Source organism: Euleptes europaea, chromosome 2 (genome assembly GCF_029931775.1).
Source record: "Euleptes europaea isolate rEulEur1 chromosome 2, rEulEur1.hap1, whole genome shotgun sequence".
NCBI classification, from domain to species: domain Eukaryota; kingdom Metazoa; phylum Chordata; class Lepidosauria; order Squamata; family Sphaerodactylidae; genus Euleptes; species Euleptes europaea.
The window spans coordinates 3,753,625-3,773,039 of record NC_079313.1 but is presented as its reverse complement, the minus strand read 5'-3'; the positions used below and the strand labels follow the sequence as shown (position 1 = coordinate 3,773,039).

The following is a 19,415-nucleotide window of genomic DNA, read 5'->3' as shown; positions in this document are numbered from 1 at the left end:
CCCTATAAACAAGTGTTCAGGATCAGGATGCTTAAGTACTGGTTCAGAGTAGAATAGTTGCTTAAGGGTTTTGAAAGCGGTCTGGCATTGGGGAGACCACTGGATTTTTGCTGTGGGTAACGTGGCTGAGGTCCTCTTTCTCTTAGTCTTAAGTAGGTGAGTGATTGGGAGTGCTACTTGAGCGAAATTGGGAATGAACCCTTGATAAAAGTTGGCAAAGCCGAGGAATTGCTGCACTTGTTTGCGGGTTGAGGGTGGATCCCAATCGATTACAGACTGTACCTTTGCAGGGTCCATGGTGAGGCCTTGGTGCGAAATAATGTAACCCAGGAATGTCAATTGTTCCTGGTGAAACTCACATTTGGATGCCTTAGCATAGAGGTAGTTGTCTCTGAGGCGTTGTAACACTTCTCTCACTAAAGCAACATGCTCATCCATAGAGTTGGAATAGATAAGGATATCATCCAGATAAACCACCACGCCTTGGTATAATAGGTCATGTAGGATCTCATTAATAAATTGCATGAAGACCCCCGGAGTCCCCTTTAATTCGAATGGCATCACAAGAAATTCAAACATACAAAAACAGCTGGAAAAGGCTGTGAGGGGTTCGTCTCTGTCACGAATCCTGACTCTATAATAAGCTTCGACTAAGTCCAGTTTGGTGAAAATGCGCCCCTCCTTTAGTTGTTCTAGGATGTCCGAAATTAAAGGAATGGGGTAGGCATTGGTCTGAGTAACTGTGTTGAGTTTCCGAAAATCGATGCATAAGCGCAAATCACCCTTTTTTTGCGGACAAAGAAAGCGGGGGCTGAGTTAGGGGCAGAAGATGGCTGAATGAACCCTCGAGTGACATTCTTGTCTAAAAAGTCCCACAACACAGTATGTTCAGAAGCGCTCATGGGGTTGATTTTACTCTTCGGAAGCTTACCATCCCCCATCACCTCAATGGCGCAGTCCGTTATATGGTGTGGGGGGTAGAGCATCGCATTCTTTTGCATCAAAAACGTCTGCAAAGTCCTGATATTCAACGGGTAGCGAAGAAGAAGGGGCGTCAGAGACCAATGCAGAGGCTGTTGGGAGGACAACAGCGATTTTGTGGCGGTGTTGGGCGCAGCCAGGGTCAGAAAAACGTAATAGTATCAGCCTTCCAGTCTATAGAAGGGCTGTGCCCCTTGAGCCAGTTTATTCCCAAAATGACTTTGTACCTGATAGGGGCTATGGTGAAGTCGATTTGTTCCCAACGAGTGCCAATGCCCATCGCCACCCCGCGTGTGCGACGGTCCACTGGGCCTCCCCTAAAGCTACTGCCATCCATTTGAGCGAATTGGATGGGATCGGGCAGTGTCTCTGATTTGACCTTAAGCGCATTGAACGTGGCCTCATTGATTAGGGAGCGCCCACAGCCAGAGTCTATGAGTGCTTTGACATGTAACTGAGGGCCTCTTTTGTAGTGTTGTAACACCACGTCCACATATACAGTATTTTCAACTTCACTCACCATAACAGGAGCCTTGGGTTTTGCAGGAGAAGCTGCAGGGGTCTGCGGTGTCGCTCTGCTCACCGCAGACCCTGCCCGTTTTTTGACAGATCGAGAGGAGATTCCAGATTGAGCGCAGGGGGATTCCAGGTGTGATCCTCATTCGAGGAAGGAGAACTGTCCCCCAATGGGGCACTTGTAATCCGAGACCCCCGGTGGGTCGGTAGACGTGGGTTCTCTGGGAGCTTCTCCGACGTGAAGTGCAGAGGGTGCGTGTCGTCCCGGAGCAGCGCTACGAGTGGCCGCGTTGCCTCTGCGTTGAGGTCGCCCCCGAGTCCGGGGCGGTCCGTCTGTTCGGGGAGGAAGTGTGAGGTCCAGATGGCATGGACAGGCAGATGCAAAGTGGCCCATATTGCCACAAACGGGACAGGCTCCCCTCTGGAACTGGGATTCGCGGTCCTGTGCGGGCCGTGTTGGTCTCTGCGGGGCGGGGGTTGGAGCTTTAGAAGGAGGTTTTTGGTGACTGCTCCCCTCTCTGGTCCGGCGTCGGAGTGGGGTAGAGTCCCCACCAAGCAGCGGTTGTACTCAGACAGCTAATGCAGCTGCACCATCCCCGAACGTCGGGGTTAACAGTTGCATTAAATTGGCCACCGTGGTTGTGGTCGGGGGCAGTCCCACGAATAGCAACGCTGTCTGGACAGCGACCTTTTGTGCCTCCACTAGGCACTCGTTAGGATCCGAAACGAGTGACAGTGGGGTTCCCCCCGCCTGTGCCCCTGCCATGGCTCGGGGTGAGTCGGGGTGGATAGAAACCATTCTGGCCACGTTGGCCCTGGTTTGTAACCCTGCGCCAGATGTCGTGTCAGGATCCATGGCCAATTCCGACTCGATGGGGGACCTTAAGCAAGGGCCCGCTGGTGCATGCAGATCCTCAATGGTTCTTTTTGACTGCCTGGAGCTTGAGAGGGGAGCCCTACTAGATAGGGGATATTTGATAGAGGTAGTAAATACCATTCTAGAGGCACGCAGGCCTTCCATGAGGCTTTCCGTGTGGAAAGCCTTTGTCCTTTGGGATAAACGTAAGAAGGTGGATCCCCTCCATCCGGGCATCCAGAAAATACTTGAATTTTTGCAGGAGGGTCTGAGGCTCAAGCTTTCCACTTCCACCTTAAGGAGACAGATAGCAGCCCTGTCCACAGTCATTCCGGAGCTGGATGGGGTCCCCACGTTCAGGCACCAGCATATTCTTGCCTTTCTAAAGGGTGTCACTCAGACACAACCACCAGTCTCTCATAGATTTCCATTGTGGAGCCTTAATTTGGTATTGAATGCCCTCACAAAGGCTCCATTCGAGCTGCTACGTACTGTGGCCATGAACTACCTTCAGATGAAGGTTCTATTTTTGATATCAATCACATCCGCTAGGCGGGTGTCGGAAATCAGAGCCTTGTCCATACGCAAGGATCTCTGTAAGTTCCATAAGGACAAGGTAGTCCTGATCCCAGATCCTACCTTCTCCCCAAAGGTAAATTCTCCATTTCACAGGGTACAGGAAATAAACTTACCTTCCTTTTGTGCGAAACCTTCAGGTCCCAAAAAACGGACCTGGCATACCCTTGACGTACGTAGGGCCCTACGTATATTTATAGACAGAACGGCGGACATGCGTCAGTCAGACTACATGTTCATAGGAATTAACAATCCCGGAAAGTGCAAGAGGATGTCGGTGGCGGTTATCAGCCGCACCCTCAGACTCTGCATTCTACAGGCCTATAAGGCCACAGGAGTCCCCGCTTCAGAAAGTATCACAGCACACTCTTTACGCAGCGCTGCCACCTCTGCGGCTTTTGATAGTCAAGCGCCGGTAGAGGAAATCTGCAGAGCCGCTACATGGGCATCGGTATCTACCTTTATTAAACATTACAGGGTAAATACTTGGGCATCAGCCCAGGCGGCCTTCAGTCGCAGAGTTTTACAGCATGTGGTGGAGTAGGGTGCACTTCCCGCCCATTTGGGAGCTCTTGGAGGTCCCGCAAATCAAGACGCAGGAGCCTCAGTAGGAGAATGGAGCATTGTTTACTCACCGTGAATGCTCCTTCTCTCCTGAGGCGAAGGCGTCTTGCCCACCCGGCACAGTTTAGATGTTAATCAGATTTGAATTCTTGTTTTTCCATGTTACCGTGTTGGAGTTGTCAATGAGTTTGTTATATGTGTTATTCATTGAAGGAGCTTCATTCCTGTTTTAGTAGCTAAGCAAAACTGTAACTGAGATTTTGCAGGCTATTTCCCGCCAAGGGAAGACAGGAAGTCAAAGATTTTAGTCCTGCCTACCCAGATGATGGAAGGAAATAACCTGCAAATCAAGATGCCTTCGCCTCAGGAGAGAAGGAGCATTCACGGTGAGTAAACAATGCTCCATTCCCCACTCCTCCACATGAGCGGCGGACGCTAATCTGGAGAACAGGGTTGGTTTCCCCACTCCTACACACTTAGCCAGCTGGGCGGCCTTGGGCTAGTCACAGCTCTCTTAGAGCTCTCTCAGGCCCAACTCTTCTTCATAACACATAACATAGTACCAAATATGCCTTACTTTATCCTAGGTTGACCATAAACCATAAACGATTTTAGTTTCTACCATCAACTATTACTTATTTTCTTCTATGTAAACGTTTAAGATTAGCCATTAAACTAATATTTAAATCTGCATTAAAGTAGAAAGATCTTCTTTACTATACCATGCCTAGTTTTCTTAAACGTTTACATTGAACTATTGATATTGTTTCTCCAAGATATTACACCTATATTTTAGCCTATAATACTTATTATTTAAAATGGGTTGAATGTGTTTTGTCTATATTTAGCATACTAAATAAGGTTTTTCTAGAATCATAAACTTAAATGATTCTAGAAAAACCTCATTTAGATGATTCAACTTTCTTGATTTCTAGAGTAGTGTGGAGCCCTGACCTGGATGGTGCAGGCTAGTCTAATCTTGGAAGCTAAGCAGGGTTGGCCCTGGTTAGGATTCAGAATCATAGAATCATAGGGTTGGAAGGGACCACCAGGGTCATCTAGTCCAACCCATGCACAATGCAGGAAATTCACAACTCCCCCCCTAAACCCCCAGTGACCCCTACTCCATGCCCAGAAGATGGCCTAGATGCCCCCCTCTGATCATCTGCTTAAAATAATAGAGTCAGCATTACTGACAGCCATCTAACCTCTGCTTAAAAACCTCCAGGGAAGGAGAGCTTACCACCTCCTGAGGAAGCCTGTTCCACTGAGGAACTGCTCTAACTGTTAGAAAATTCTTCCTAATGTCTAGACGGAAACTCTTTGGATTTAATTCCAACCCGTTGATTCTGGTCCGACCTTCTGGGGCCACAAAAAACAACTCAGCACCCTCCTTTCTATGACAGCCCTTCAAGTACTTGAAGATAGTTCTCATATCCCCTCTCAGTCTTCTCCTCTGCAGGCTAAACATACCCAGCTCCTTCAACCTTTCCTCATAGGACTTGGTCTCCAGACCCCTCACCATCTTTGTTGCCCTCCTCTGGACATGTTCCAGCTTGTCTACGTCTTTCTTAAATTGTGCTGCCCAAAACTGAATACTCTAGGTGAGGTCTAACCAGAGCAGAGTAAAGCGATACCATCACTTTTGCCTGATCTGGACACTATACTATACTTCTGTTGATACAGAACCTGTTGATACAGGGTTTTTCTAAACCCCTGACTTTGGTTCAAAGTTCCTTTGTATTCTTGTTTGGGAAAACTCTCGGTTGCTGTCTGCCTGAGTGCCTAGAACCACACTGCTGGCGCTTGGGGATTTGAAATGGTTTGTTACTATCCCTCTGTCTCAGACATGAGAAATCTGTACTTTAACCTCTTTGGCATTACGAACCTCTTTCCCAGAGAAGGGTATGCGTGTGGGTGGCGGCTGATCCATTAAAGCAAATGATTTAATGAGATGAGATAGGCGGCCGTGCCGTGCCTGGGCCTGGCTGGCACCGTAATGGAAGGGTTTCAGAGCGCTGGCAGAAATGATATTTCTGGGTATTTGAACATCTCCCTCTTGTTTTGACACCTTGCCTTGAGGTTAATGAGCGAACAGTTTGATCTTCCCTGACATTTTGACTCCCTCCCCGAGGACAACCTGTTATCACTGTCTCTCCCGGAGCATGGAAACCGGAGAGCTTAAAATGGAAAATTAAATTACTCTTTAGTGAGGGGCAGGTAGGCCAGGCTGGGGAAATAAGACCATCGCAGTGAGCGTGGAAACTGCTATTGGGAAAAGCAGCCCTGTCGCTGTAGCATATGTCTGGGCACTGAAAGTCTGGTGTGGGTGGGGGCGAAGCCTCTGAGAGCCGGGCTTGTCGCCCCCTGTGACTCTGCATGCCTGGCATTTTGTGTCGAATCATAGAACCATCGAGTTAAAAGGGACCACCAGGGTCATCTTGTCCAACCCCCTGCACAATGCAGGACATTCACAGCTACCTCCCCCCACACCCCTAGTGACCCCTACTCCATGCCCTCCCTCTCATCATCTGCCTAAGGTCATAGAATCAGCACTGCTGACAGATGGCCATCTAGCCTCTGCTTAAAAACGTCCAGGGAAGGAGAGCTTACCGGCTCCAGAGGAAGCCTGTTCCACTGAGGAACCGCTCTGTTTGAAAATTCTTCCTAATGTCTAGACAGAAACACTTTTGATTTAATTTTGATGTGTTGGTTCTGTAAAACCTGAAATTGGGTTCCTAATTTTTTGGGGGGGGGGGAGCATCAAGAGAAAGCCTAGAAGTCTGATCTAAACTTAAGTCTGGAAGGTTGTTTATGCATGGGTACTTTCACTCACGTTCGCCCGGGTTGTTCCTTGGAGTTACGCATGAGTTTTCTGTCCATTAGAGATGACCTTGCTGCCATCCCTCACAAATCCCGGGACACTTCCATCTTCCCTGAGCTCAGCCCGGGTGAAATTTCCATGCATCAGGCAAAGCGTGGGGCACGCAAGCTTGATTTCGCTCACAGCCAGTTACAAAGCAGCATGTCCAGAGGCGGGGACTGAAATACTTCCTGCTTCCTCGGAGCTCTTTCTGAGCAGAAGACAGGCTTTTTAAAACCTAGGCTTGGATTTCTCTCTCCCCCCCCCCCCCGTCCGTTCAGACTGCTATGTTTTTTTTTAATGTTGTTGTTCTTAAAATGCTTTTTTATGTGGCAATTGGGTTGGGGGGGGAGTTTCTCACAGTAAGCACTACAGGTAAGCCAATTACAAATCAGCATTTAAAGGGACAGGGACTTGATTTGAGTTTGGAGACTGCTGGTGCATACTACGAGCAATGAACCTCAGGTAAAACTCCCAGGCATAAACGACCGAAGATTGCTTTGAACCAGGAATTCCCAGAGTCTAATCTAGTCCTTTTTGCAATCCAGATTAATTCAGTGGTCTTAAGCCTGCATTCTCTCAGTCTCTGACTGCCTTCCCATGCGTGCAATGTGTCAATAATAATATTGGCCAGCCTTGCAGGGTTGTTACGAGGATGACCGAGGCAGTGCACGTGGGAGCCTGTGAATACTATGAAGCACAACGTATATGGCAAAGGATGGTTCATTTTTATCCCAATAATTGGCAACAGAGACACGTTAACTGGGAGCTCAGGGACTGCAGAGGAAGGCCGACGTCCCATTTTATTTTGGGATGACGAATGTTTCAGGGGTCAGCGTCGCGCCAGAGAGGCTTGTGAGGAGGAAAATCTGAACCACTAAAGCATGAAGATTTGTATATGGGGGGGGGAATCCAATCTAAACATAAGCATTATATGTGCTGGTTGTGGAACTCTTTCAGCATGCAGCTGAACTCTTTGAAGGATACCAGAAAGAGGCTTGCAAAGAAAAATGGAGTGTAAAAATATGTCAGGAGTCAGCAATTCATTTTTTAGGTTCTGCTGTGTGCAGCTTGAAAAGGGTGGGGTGGGGGGGCTCTTAGATGCCCACGTGAATTCTCAGGAAGCTGGGGGACCGGAAGGCTGCCTTTTTTCCTACTGAGAGAGAATGATTGTGAGCTGGAGGCTAAAATATTAAATGAAGCTTTATTTGGGGACTTGACAAGTGTGCAGACTCGTCTCTCAAGTGGCCACTTGCACGTTGAGGCGCCCAATTTCCTTCTCAGGGTTTCTGATCTAGCGTTACTTCGCTTTTGAGGGTTTTTTATGGCTTGGCTAGTTTTGATCCCGGAACAAAGGCTGATCGACTGAATTTGGAGGTCAAGAAATAAATTGGAACTTGATTCTAAGACCGAGATTTGCTTTCTTTGAGCTGTGGGAACTGTTTGCTCAAACAGTTGCCAAAATGTTTTAGATTGAGCATTATGCAGACTTTTCCTGAACTGTCTATGTTTTCCAGAGGCAGGTTGCTTTCTTCATCACTGGGAAATCTTGGAGTGGGTTGCCATCTTCAAGTTGGGAAATTCCTGGAGATTTGGGGGTGGAGCCTGGGGACGGTGGGGATTGGGGAGAAGAGGGAGCTCAGTGGGGTACAGTGCCATAGAGTCCACCCTCCAAAGTGATGGACAGGTATTCCAGGTATTGGAAACTCCCAAAGGCTCCCAAAGGGTCCAGGAAACTCCAGAGGGCTCCCAAGGTCCCCATTCCAAAAGTCTCAGGTGCTGGAAAGCCCTTAGACAATAGAATAGAAATAGCCATGGATCACACAGGATGCAGGATGTAGATTGAAGGGAGTCATTTAGTAACTAGAATAGAAATAGCCATGGCAGGATAGGGAGTGAAGGTCAAGATGCCCGAAGTTCAATTACTAACTATCACGTAAGCAAAACTACTAACCACAAAGTTGGCAAAAGCAATGATCGCTTACCCTGCAAGATGCAAATCTCTGACACCTGGGGAACCTAGATATAGACATTACTCATACCCAGGCCCACCACAGAAATCCCCCGAAATAGCAGAAACCATGGAGATAAGGGAATGACATGGGACAAGGCAACCAATAGATAGTGTAAGATAAAAGGCGCTCCTAACATGGGCTATGCAAAAATGTATAAATGCTGAATCCTTAGGCGGAAATCTTTGGAGAACTGATTTCAGCCCTGCCGTGCTGTGCTTTTCTCCCGCCGGCTTAATAAAAAACTGCTTTACCTGATGCCTGCGTTGTCTCCTCCTTGGTAATTGAAACCATAGAGGGGTGGGCCTCGTGGCCTCTGGCCGCTTGGCTATCAAAAGCAGCCATTTTCTCCAGGGGAACTGGTCTTTGTAATCAGGAGCTGTAATTCCAGGAGACCTCCAGGCCCCACCTGGAGAATGGCAACCCTATGGGGAAGTCTCTCTGCCTCCCTCTCTCTCTTTTCTTCCCCTTTCATGGCCCGTTTCTCTTGATACTGTGTACAGTTCTCGTCACCGCACCTAAAAAGGATATTGCAGAGCTTGAGAAGGTGCAGAAAAGTGCAACCAAAATGATCAGGGGACTAGAGCAACTGCCCTATGAGGAGTGGTTAAAACGATTAAGCCTCTTTAGCTTGGAAAGAAGGCAGTTAAGGGGAGACATGATAGACGTCTATAAAATTAGGCATGGTATGGAGAGAGTGGACAGGGAGAAGCTTTTCTCCCTCTCAATACTAGAACGTGGAGTCATCTGCTGAAGCTGGAGGGTAAGAGATTTGAAACAGATAAAAGGAGGTCTTTCTTCTCACAACACCCAGTTAAATTGTGGAACTCCCTGCCCCAGGATGTGGTGATGGCTGCCAACTTGGAAGGCTTGAAGAGGGGAGGGGACATGTTCATGGAGGAGAGGGCTATCTATGGCTACTAGTCAAAATGGATACTAGTCATGACGCATCCCTATTCTCTCCAGGATCAGAGGAGCAGGCCTATTCTATGAGGTGCTGTGGAATGAAGGCAAGATAATGCTGCTGCGGTCGTCTTGTTTGTGGGCTTCCTGGAGGCACCTGGTTGGCCTCTGTGTAATCAGACTGCTGGACTTGATGGGCCTTAGTCTGATCCAGCAGGGCTTTTCTTATGTTCCTATGGTTGTTAGGGGTTGGAGTAGGCGTGGCTTTGAGTGATGTCTGTGGACACATCCTGAGTCCTCTCTGATTTTCTCCATGATGAGCAGCCAGTGGCAAGCTGAGGTTCTGTTCGGTTTCTCTTTCACTCTTAATTTTGCTGTCAGTAATTGCAGGGAACGCGCTGGCAGCCAAGGGGGTCAGACCGTGGCGTTTTTCTTGTCCTTTTCCGAGCGCATTAATGCGTTTTCCCGGGTTCACGGCCAAGCAGCCCCCTTGTATCTCTCCATGGGACCCTCCTGTAGAACTCGGCTCTCTGCCGCTGCCGTCTGCAGACTCCGATAACACGAGGACCGTGTTCCAACATATTAAACTTTTAACATTCTCAAGATTCAATTAATCTTATCTTTACAACTCCCAATTATAGGCACTAATTAAGTGAAAGTAGCGGAGTAGACCAAAGGATGTGGCATTAATCATTGGCTGCCTTGTAGCCATAAGTTGGTTCTTTCCAAATCCGTCTGCGTATTCCCGAAGGAAGGGAAAGGTTCATTTACTGGTTTTTTTCCCCTCCTAAAGGGTTGTTAATCCCACAAAGGATTTTTTGGATCTGGATTAATTTAATAATTTGTTTCATGTTAGTCATAAATGTTTTTTTTTAAAAGCAAAAGCTACCCAAGCTTTATCAGAGACGAGCAAAGGGAAATTATTTGATAATTACCCAGTCTAAAGGATCCTTGTTGCGGCTTCGTTTAAAAGGGTTGTTGGTCACAGTAATAGATTTCTTTTTATTTTATGAGATTGGCTGTTACATGGTGTTTTTCTTTTCCTGGAATTTCTAGTTTGTTTTGTTTCTGTTTTAAGCTTTCAGCTTAAATCACTCTGAACGCTAAGTCTTCTGTGCATTTTTTCTTCCTGGATGTCCCTTGTACATTGGATTATTGGTTTTGAGATTACTTCAGAGAAGAAAGCCTCATACTCGGCTAGAGGGAATACGGGATCCAATTTCTATCCGTTCGTATGAGTTTTCAAGATAAGCTGCTATTTTTGCAGTATGAGGTGGGTCTTTGTTATGGGGAGGGGTTTGGGAGGTTATGAAGGGGAGCCCAAGTGCCTGGATTTTGGGGTGTGTGCCCTCCCGAGTGGGGAGCTGGAACGGTTGGGCACCCTTCTACCCACAGTCCCTGGAGGCAAAAAGGAGGCAGATCTTTTCAGTCTCTGGTTTGGGAAGGGAGTATAGTCTTCCTGCTTCTTCAGTTAGTCTCCCTGCTTCCTCTGCGAACTAATGCTTGCAAGAGAGCTCAGAGGGAGCATAGTTTGGACTGGTAAGGCTGAACCCTACATAAGAACATAAGGAAAGCCCTGCTAGATCAGACCCAGGCCCATCAAGTCCAGCAGTCTATCCACACAGTGGCCAACCAGGTGCCTCTAGGAAGCCCACAAGCAAGATGGCTGCACCAGCAGCATCCTGGCTGTGTTCCACATTGCCTAATAGAATAGACCTGCTCCTGTGATCCTGGAGAGAATAGGGATGCGTCATGACTAGTATCCATTTTGACTAGTAGCCATGGATAGCCCCATCCTCCATAAGAACATAAGAAAGGCCCTGCTGAGTCAGACCAAAAAGACCCACCAAGTCCAGCAGTCTGTTCACACAATGGCCAACCAGGTGCCTCTAGGAAGCCCACAAGCAAGACGGCTGCAGCACCACCATCCTGTCTGTGTTCCACAGCACCTAATATAATAGGCCTGCTCCTCTGATCCTGGAAAGAATAGGTGTGCATCGTGACTAGTATCCATTTTGACTAGTAGCCATGGATAGCCCCGTCCTCCATAAGGACATAAGAAAGGCCCTGCAGGATCAGACCAAGGCCCATCATGTCCAGCAGTCTGTTCACACAGCGGCCAACCAGGCGCCTCTAGGAAGCCCACAAACAAGACAACTGCGGCAGCATTCTCCTGCCACAGCACTCTGTCTGCAGAGTGTCCCGTGGGCTTCCTTGTCCCCTCATCCTTCGTATTGATTTCCCAAGACGGATTCACATGCATACATTCTTCCCTTTAAACCAGAGGCCCTCAACCCTTTTTGAACCTCTTTGTGGGTACCTTTGGAATTCTGACATAGGTTGGTGGGTGCAACCCAAAGATGGCTGCCCAAGGAGACGGAGACGGCCACTAAATGTCAGGTAGTGAGATTATGCATAACTCTAATAGCAACTTTTTAACATTTCAGGCAGAAGGTCTGATCAGCAGGATACCTTTTTAAATGAACACGTTCTTTAAAAGCATTTCTTGCGTAGACCCAGTTCCTTTTGCTGTGGTGGTGGTGGCAGCATCTGCTGCCAAGACAGTATTTTACAAAATCTGTACTGCCAGACAGATCTCCAGTGACCCATCTGAAACCTGCTGAGCAGACAGTGTCAGTGGGTCTCCACGGTCCCCCAGGGACCACGTTGGGAACCCCTAGTTTAAGCACACTCTTCATTATTTTAGTCCGGTTGTGGGATGCGTGCAAGGTTTTCCATGCATTACTACATCTGCTTTTACCATAAGGGCTAGAGACTTGCTTTACAGAAATTAAAAGAAAAAAACGACTTCTTCTTCTTCTTCTTCCTCTCCCTCCTCTTCCAGCATGGTGTAGTGGTTAAAAGTGGGGAGCCAGCGTGGTGTAGTGGTTAAGAGCTGTGGTTTGGAGCAGTGGACTCTGACCTGGAGAACTGGGTTTGATTCCCCGCTCCTCCACATAAGTGGCGGACGCTAATCTGGTGAACCAGGTTGGTTTCCCCACTCCCACACATGGAGCCAGCTGGGTGACCTTGGGCTAGTCACAGCTCTCTCAGCCCCACCGACCTCACAGGGTGTCTTGTGGAGAGGGGAAGGGAAGGGGATTGTAAGCCGGTTTGATTCTCCCTTGAGTGGTAGAGAAAGTCAGCATATAAAAAACAACTCTTCTTCCTCTTTTCCTCTTCTACCTCTTCTTCCTCGACCTCCCCCCACACACATGTGTCTGAACAGTACAGAACTACTACATACCTTTGCAAGGAATCTCTTTCCCCCCTCCTATAGTCATGTGAACTCAATCTGTGCAACTCCGCCAGTAAAACAAACTGCTCAGGGAGATTGCAGAATTTCCCTTCCAGAGATTTTTCCTTGCTACAGAGGTTTTCAAAAGATGTTTGCCAAGAGCCTCGGGGATGACATAGGAACAAGCCCTAGAAGGAATCCCCCAAATACCTTCAGTTGACAAAGGAATCTTTCTATTTGTGTCGTTACCACTAGCCTCTCTCCTGCTCTCTACACCATGAGGAACACAGAAGGCCCAAAATAAGGTTTCGGGTCATTCCTGTGTTCTGTCCCCAGGCTAGATGTCAGCCTGCGGCTTGCTTGCAGTCCCTTTGCAGGGAGAATAGGAATAGGCCCCAGCAATGTCACTGCAGCGTCAGGTTTCGATACCCTGTTCTTCCAGGTATTCTAGAATCATAGAGTTGGAAGGGATCACCAGGGTCATCTAGTCCAACCCCCTGAGCAATGCAGGAAATTTACAACTACCTCCTTCCCCCACTCTCCCAGTGACCCGTACTCCATGTCCAGAAGATGCCCCCCCCCAAAAAAAACCTTCAGGATCCCTGGCCAACCTGGCCTGGAGGAAAATTACTTCCTGCCCCCAAAGTGGCAATCGGCATGACCTTGGGCATGTAAGAAAGAGCCACGGAAGCCAAACACTGACACAACCCTTCCTGCCCTCCCTCTCATGATCTGCCTAAGGTCACAGAATCAGCATTGCTGACAGGTGGCCATCTAGCCTCTGCTTCAAAACCTCCAGGGAAGCTCACCACCTCCCGAGGAAGCCTGTTCCACTGAGGAACCGCTCTGTTAGCAAATTCTTCCTAAAGTCTAGACGGAAACTTTTCTGATTTAAGTTCAACCCTTTGGTTCTGGTCCGACCTTCTGGGGCAACAGAAAACAACTCTGCACCGTCCTCTATATGGCAGCCCTTCAAGTACTGATGTGTCTTTTTGTTTCCTTGCCAGGTATGCCATTCCGCCAGAACACGGCAAGCGGCTGGAAAGACTGGCAAAAGGTAAGCCGGGTTCGCGTTCGTGCCGGAAAGCCAGTGTGCAGAGGTTTATTGGTGAGGCTTCCTGAGCCAGTAAATTTGGGATGCTCCAGCTGTATCAAATGTCTCTTCTCCCCCACCCTTCCAGAATAGCAACTTGTTTAGGGATCCTGGGGGTGACATGACAGTTTGCGTGCATTTTGCTGTGCCCCCAAAGGTGAGGTCTTTGTACACTTCGGACCCAACTCACACTTCCGTACCAAATTGCCTTGTGTGTCACGGTGGAAGCAGCCCGGCACTCTTCATCTGTCTGTGGAGCTTTTTTGTTGGTTCTAGCTGAGGCTTTGAATATGGTCCAGAAAGTGCCTTGTTGGATAAAAAAAATTGGTTATTAACTCCCCCTGCTCACACAAAACCTGGGTTGAGTGAAGAACAAGCTGTTGAGTATTTTCCTTAATGTTAGGATTAAAACAGTATAAATCCATGTAGAGACCTTAGCATTATTATATTTAGGGACTTTCAACCCCTGGGGGGAAGGATTTGGAGCCTAACCTGGTATGTTAAAAGCTGAGATAAGAAGAAGAATTGGTTTTTATATGCCGACTTTCTCTACCACTTCTCTTGCAGATTTGGTACTATGTTGTGTTATGTGTTATAAAGAAGAAGAAGAAGAGTTGGTTTTTATATGCCGACTTTCTCTACCACTTAAGGCAGAATCAAACCGGCTTACAATCACCTTCCCTTCCCCTCCCCACAACCGACACCCTGTGACGGAGGTGGGGCTGTGAGAGTGTGACTAGCCCAAAGTCACCCAGTTGGCTTCATGTGTAGGAGTGGGGAAACCAACCCGATTCACCAGATTAGCGTCTGCCGCTCATGTGGAGGAGTGGGGAATCAAACCCTGTTCTCCAGATCAGAGTCTACTGCTCCAAACCACCGCTCTTAACCACTACAGCATGGTGGCTCTCTTAGTCCTGAGACTAGTTTGGGGACAAAATACATCAGGAGAATTGTGAAGGTGAGCACCTAAAAGTACAGAAAAATCATTGACTCTGCTGCCTTAAATGATCATTTATTTATACCTCTGTCTTGTCGGGATTATGTTTTCAGCTTGTTCACCCTCATCCAGCCCATTAGGTGGAAAGGAAAGGTAGAGCGGGGTGTCATCTGCATGTTGGCGACCCTGCAGCCCAAACCTCCTGATAACCACTCCCAAAATACTGATTACTGCTTGTTTGTCAGTGTGATATTTCAACCACTACACCACGCTGGCTCCCTTAAGACAGCACCAGGTTTAGCTGTTCAAATAATCACTCTCGCGTTCTAGAGCACAAGTGGGCTATATCTTCCATCTTCCCGGTGTCATAACTGACCTTCCCTTGTTCCAGTATACCTAGAGGATCAGAATCTCCTTTGAACTCGGAGCACACAGAATCAGAGACCTTGTCTAAGTGTCCCCTGCTCACACACTATGAGGCTAAGTCCCTTGGCTGAGAAATTGTCATTGTTGGGCTTCTCGCAGGATGTGTTATTAGATCTTGGGGAAACAAGCTTTCACCAAAATTAAAAAGCGCATTCAAGAGCTTGATTATAACAGCACTACTTCTCGTGCTCGCCGCGTTTGTTCATCTCAGTGTTTCGGAATACCACCAACACGCTGTTTGCCTGCTTATACTTATTATTTGACAACTTGTCGTTCTAGAGACTTCTGTTTAGCTAACCCCTGAATGCTAACCCCTCTATGGTTATGCAAGGCAGAATTTTGAATATACCAGACCCAGACAGGACCTGTCCTTGCTCTTCTGGCTCTATGGATTCATTAGCTCATGCCCTTTTGGAATGCCACTTTTATGAGGAACTTTGATCACGTTATATCTCTCCCCTTTTAACATACAAATTGAATACCTCTGTGTCTGACACAATGCCTTTTTTTATTAAGTGACAGGGATCCCAAGGCTACATTGGCAGTGGCAATGTATTTCAGTCCTTATATCCCTCAAACGTTAGATTTACGCTGCTCAAGATCAATGGATCAAGGAGCTTCTAAGGGATAAAGGAAAGGAAAGGAAAGTCTCTTGGCCACTTAAGCAGCAGTGTTATCAACAGAAACTGCAGCTGCATCTGGCCTTTATAATCAGGTGGCTCCTTGAAGGCACTTAGTTAAAAGTTCAAGTGGGTTATTTTTGGATTTCAGCTGCCTTTGAGGTTTGCTAATGACATACCGATCGTTTAGCATCCTTTGGAGCTTCAGCCAAGCTGCAGTCTCCAACCGCGCTGGCTCTGTGGCACCCCAGTTCATCTGGGGTGCCTCTGCTGGTGGAGTTTATTTGCCTTTCTAGAGGCAGCAAATATAGCTGCTTGCCTGGGCTTCTTGGGTGTGCAGTGAGCTGAGGGACCGGTCTTCGCTCAGGCCCTGAAGTGGTATGAGAAGCTCACTATCTGGGAAAAAAAACACCTCTGGCCATATCGTACGCTGGAAGTGAAACCACAGTGGTTTGGGGGCAAACAGGCAGGCATTATTGCGAGAGGACTTCTCACGTCATGAATTCCTTGCCGAAAAGCGAGAAGCTGAAAAGAAAATTCAGGCTTACCCTTTGACATGCAGATGGGTTATCATCGGCGCTCTTTATTTCGGTGTGGAGCTCAGGAACGAGACACCTCCTCTCGGAAGGCAAGGGAGGTGCATGTGGAAAAGTTAGCCCTTCGGAAGTTATTTTGAAAATCTTTGTCCCACTTCCTAGTTAAAAATTCAAACTCCTGAAGCAGTTTTATGAATACTGTTCGCAATGCCTTTCATGTAAAGTATACAAAACCATAAACTGTCCACTACGAAACCATAGTTCAAGGCTAAAAAAAGCAGGACATATGATCAATAACCCCTTGTTGTTCATCTGGAGATAAAACCGCTTTTGAAGAGCTCCATTTTTACCATTCTTTGGCTGGGAATTCTAAAGTGCCCCCTGAATAGTGTGTGGGAATGAATTGGTTACTGGTGTACAGACTGCAGTAATATGGTGGTTCTACCCTGGTGTCATTGATAATCGGGGTGCCATGCTTTGAGCCAGTAGAAGTTTCCAGGCAGTCTTCAAAGGGAGCCTCATGTAGCGAGAACTGCCGTAGTCCAGTCAGATCCCTTGCCTGGGTTTAAAAGGAAAGATGTTCCTCAGGGATCAGCATGGGTATATACTTTTAATTTAGCTCGTCCCAATGAAAGGTGTGTTAAGAACATTGTGATAACATAAGGAAAGCCCTGCTGGATCAGATCAAGGCCCATCAAGTCCAGCAGTCCATTCACACAGTTGCCAACCAGGTGCCTTTAGGAAGCCCACAAACAAGACGGCTGCAGCAGCACCATCCTGCCTGTGTTCCAAAGCACCTAATATAACTGGCATGCTCCTCTGATTCTGGAGAGAATAGGTATGCATGAACATGTCCACTCCATATGTCCACCACATTGTAATCTATCTGCCTTGGAGATGGTATAGGGCAGGGGCAGGGCAAGCAGCAGCTCTCTGTTCTCTTGCCCACGCTTTGAAATCTTGGTGATGAGTCTCAATAACAAAACGCTTCTCTTTTCTCCATTTGTTTTTGGCCTGTTAAATACAAACACCATTCATATTGATTGCTGCACGTTTTTCATTTAAAAAGTGCTTACGGGTTCAATAACAGTGGCTGGAGTCAGGCGTAATTATTGAACTCCTCTCTCCGCGATGTATATAATTGGGCGGGTGCCGGCTTGGGTGGCCACGCTGTGGCCTGCGAGTCTATTTGCAGGGACGGACAGTCTCTTCCCTCTTCCTCCCCTTTCCGTTTATTATCGACGCTGTGTTGTCGTCCCTTTCCCCACCCCCTGGAACAAAACTAGACATTTCAAAAGGCAGGTAGTAAGAAATAGCACCTGGCCTAACTTGCTTTTCTGTTGTGCTCTTTGATGATTATTTAGGGTGTGATTTAAAAAAAATTGAAAGAGGAAAGCAGTTCTTTGGGTTGAGCTACGCCAAAGGTGTAACTTGAGGAGCTGGCTTAGGCCACCCTCACTATCGAGAAAATGGCCCTGGGGCTATACCATCTCCAAGGCAGACGGATCACAACGTGGTGGACATGTGGAGTGGACATGTTCATGGAGGAGAGGGCTATCCATAGCTACTAGTCAAAATGGATACTAGTCTGTGTGGGAGCCAGCATGGTGTAGTGGTTAAGAGGGGTGGTTTGGAGTGGTGGACTCTGATCTGGAGAACCAGGTTTGATTCCCCACTCCTCCACTTGAGTGGCGGAGGCTAATCTGGTGAACTGGATTTGTTTCCCCACTCCTACACACTGGCCAGCTGGGTGACCTTGGCCAAGTTACTGCTCTCTTAGCCCCACCTACAGCTCACAGGGTGTCTGTTATGGGGAGGGGAAAGAAGGTGATTATAAGCCGGTTTCAGTCTCCCCTAAGTGGTAGGGAAAGTTGGCATATAAAAACCAACTCCTCCTCTTCCTTTTCTTCCTCCTCCTCGTCGTCTTCTAATTATAATTCTTCTTCTAATTCTAATTCTTCCTCTTCCTCTACCACTTAAGGAAGAAGCCGGGTTGGTTCCCCTTAAGTGGTAGAGAAAGTTGGCATATAAAAACCAACTCTTCTTCTTCTTAACTCCCAGACCTACGGAAGAAGATGGCCCTTCAGATGCCTCGGTCCCAAGCCATTTAAGACTTCTTTTCTCTTTCCCTGACCATGGGGCAACGAGGACCGGGGACCCGGTTCCCCTTCCCCTGCCAGTTGTAAATCTTGGCAGGAAGGGAGGTCCTTCTCTAGAATTCTAGAACGTGAGATCAAGCACGCCTGTGGTTAGTAACTCAAGATTATTGCTGGAGTTTGGGAGCTGCTACACCCTCTCCTCCTCATTTGCAACACCCATAGTACACTGTCAAAAAGAACTCTTTTCATTGACATAAATAACTGGCTGATTCCTTTTTTGGGGGAAAGAAGGCAGGCTGACCAGTTATTGGGTTGGAATGATGGTGTCGGATGTGTAAAAAAAACCCCCCACGTGACAGATGCTCCGAGGAAGGAAAGCGTCCTCTCTTGTCTCTCGGGGAGCCAGTCAACGCCAGACATCGTATAAAATAGAAATAACATATTGGAAACCACCGACTGGAAAATTAGGGCTTTAGAGCAATGTTATATTCGGAGCGTTTTCACTCAGTCGTACGTCAAGGTTTACAAAAGCCGCTCTTTCAGCAGAGCATAAATAAAAGACCCCGTAAATCCCCGCTGCCCACAGAGGGAGTTTGTTTGGGCCTTAAAAAAAAATAGGTTGAAAGTCTGCATGGAATTTAAAATAAAAAGCAAGAAGTGCGGCTCTCCCCCCCCCCCTTCTTATTTGTACCTCTCTGTAGCGACAAATGCCACTGATCGCTGCAGGCTTGTCAATAGCTCCTAGCTTGTGGCGAGGAAGAATTTGCCTCCAGGCGAGCGTGTAGACTTTTGTTTGTTAATTGAATGCAACCCCCCCAACTAAAAATGCGTCTGTGTCACAAATAACTTGAATGGGCGAACCAACTACTAAAATTTGTCCTTGCTTAATCAATTTCGTAGCCAGCGTGGTGTAGTGGTTAAAAGCGGTGGTTTGGAGCTGTGGACTCTGATCTGGAGAACCGGGTTTGATTCCACATGAACAGCGGAGGCTAATCTGGTGAACTGGATTTGTTTCCCCGCTCCTGCACATGAAGCCAGCTCGGTGACCTTGGGCTAGTCACAGCTCTCTTAGAGCTCTCTCAACCCCACCCACCTCACAGAGTGTCTGTTGTGGGGAGGGGAAGGGAAGGTGATTGTAAGCCTGTTTGAGTCTCCCTTAAGTGGTAGGGAAAGTCTGCATATAGAAACCATCTCT

The 19,415-nt window shown here is 47.6% G+C and overlaps 1 protein-coding gene across 1 annotated transcript in view; it reads left to right on the top strand.

The window, feature by feature from the left end:
* KDM4B (lysine demethylase 4B) overlaps nt 1–19,415 on the top strand; it is a 200,668-nt gene that overhangs the window by 66,689 nt on the left and 114,564 nt on the right. The window contains exon 5 of the mRNA XM_056867633.1: nt 13,517–13,566. Within this exon, the coding sequence (XP_056723611.1) occupies nt 13,517–13,566 (50 nt within the window). The remainder of the gene's footprint in view (nt 1–13,516; nt 13,567–19,415) is intronic.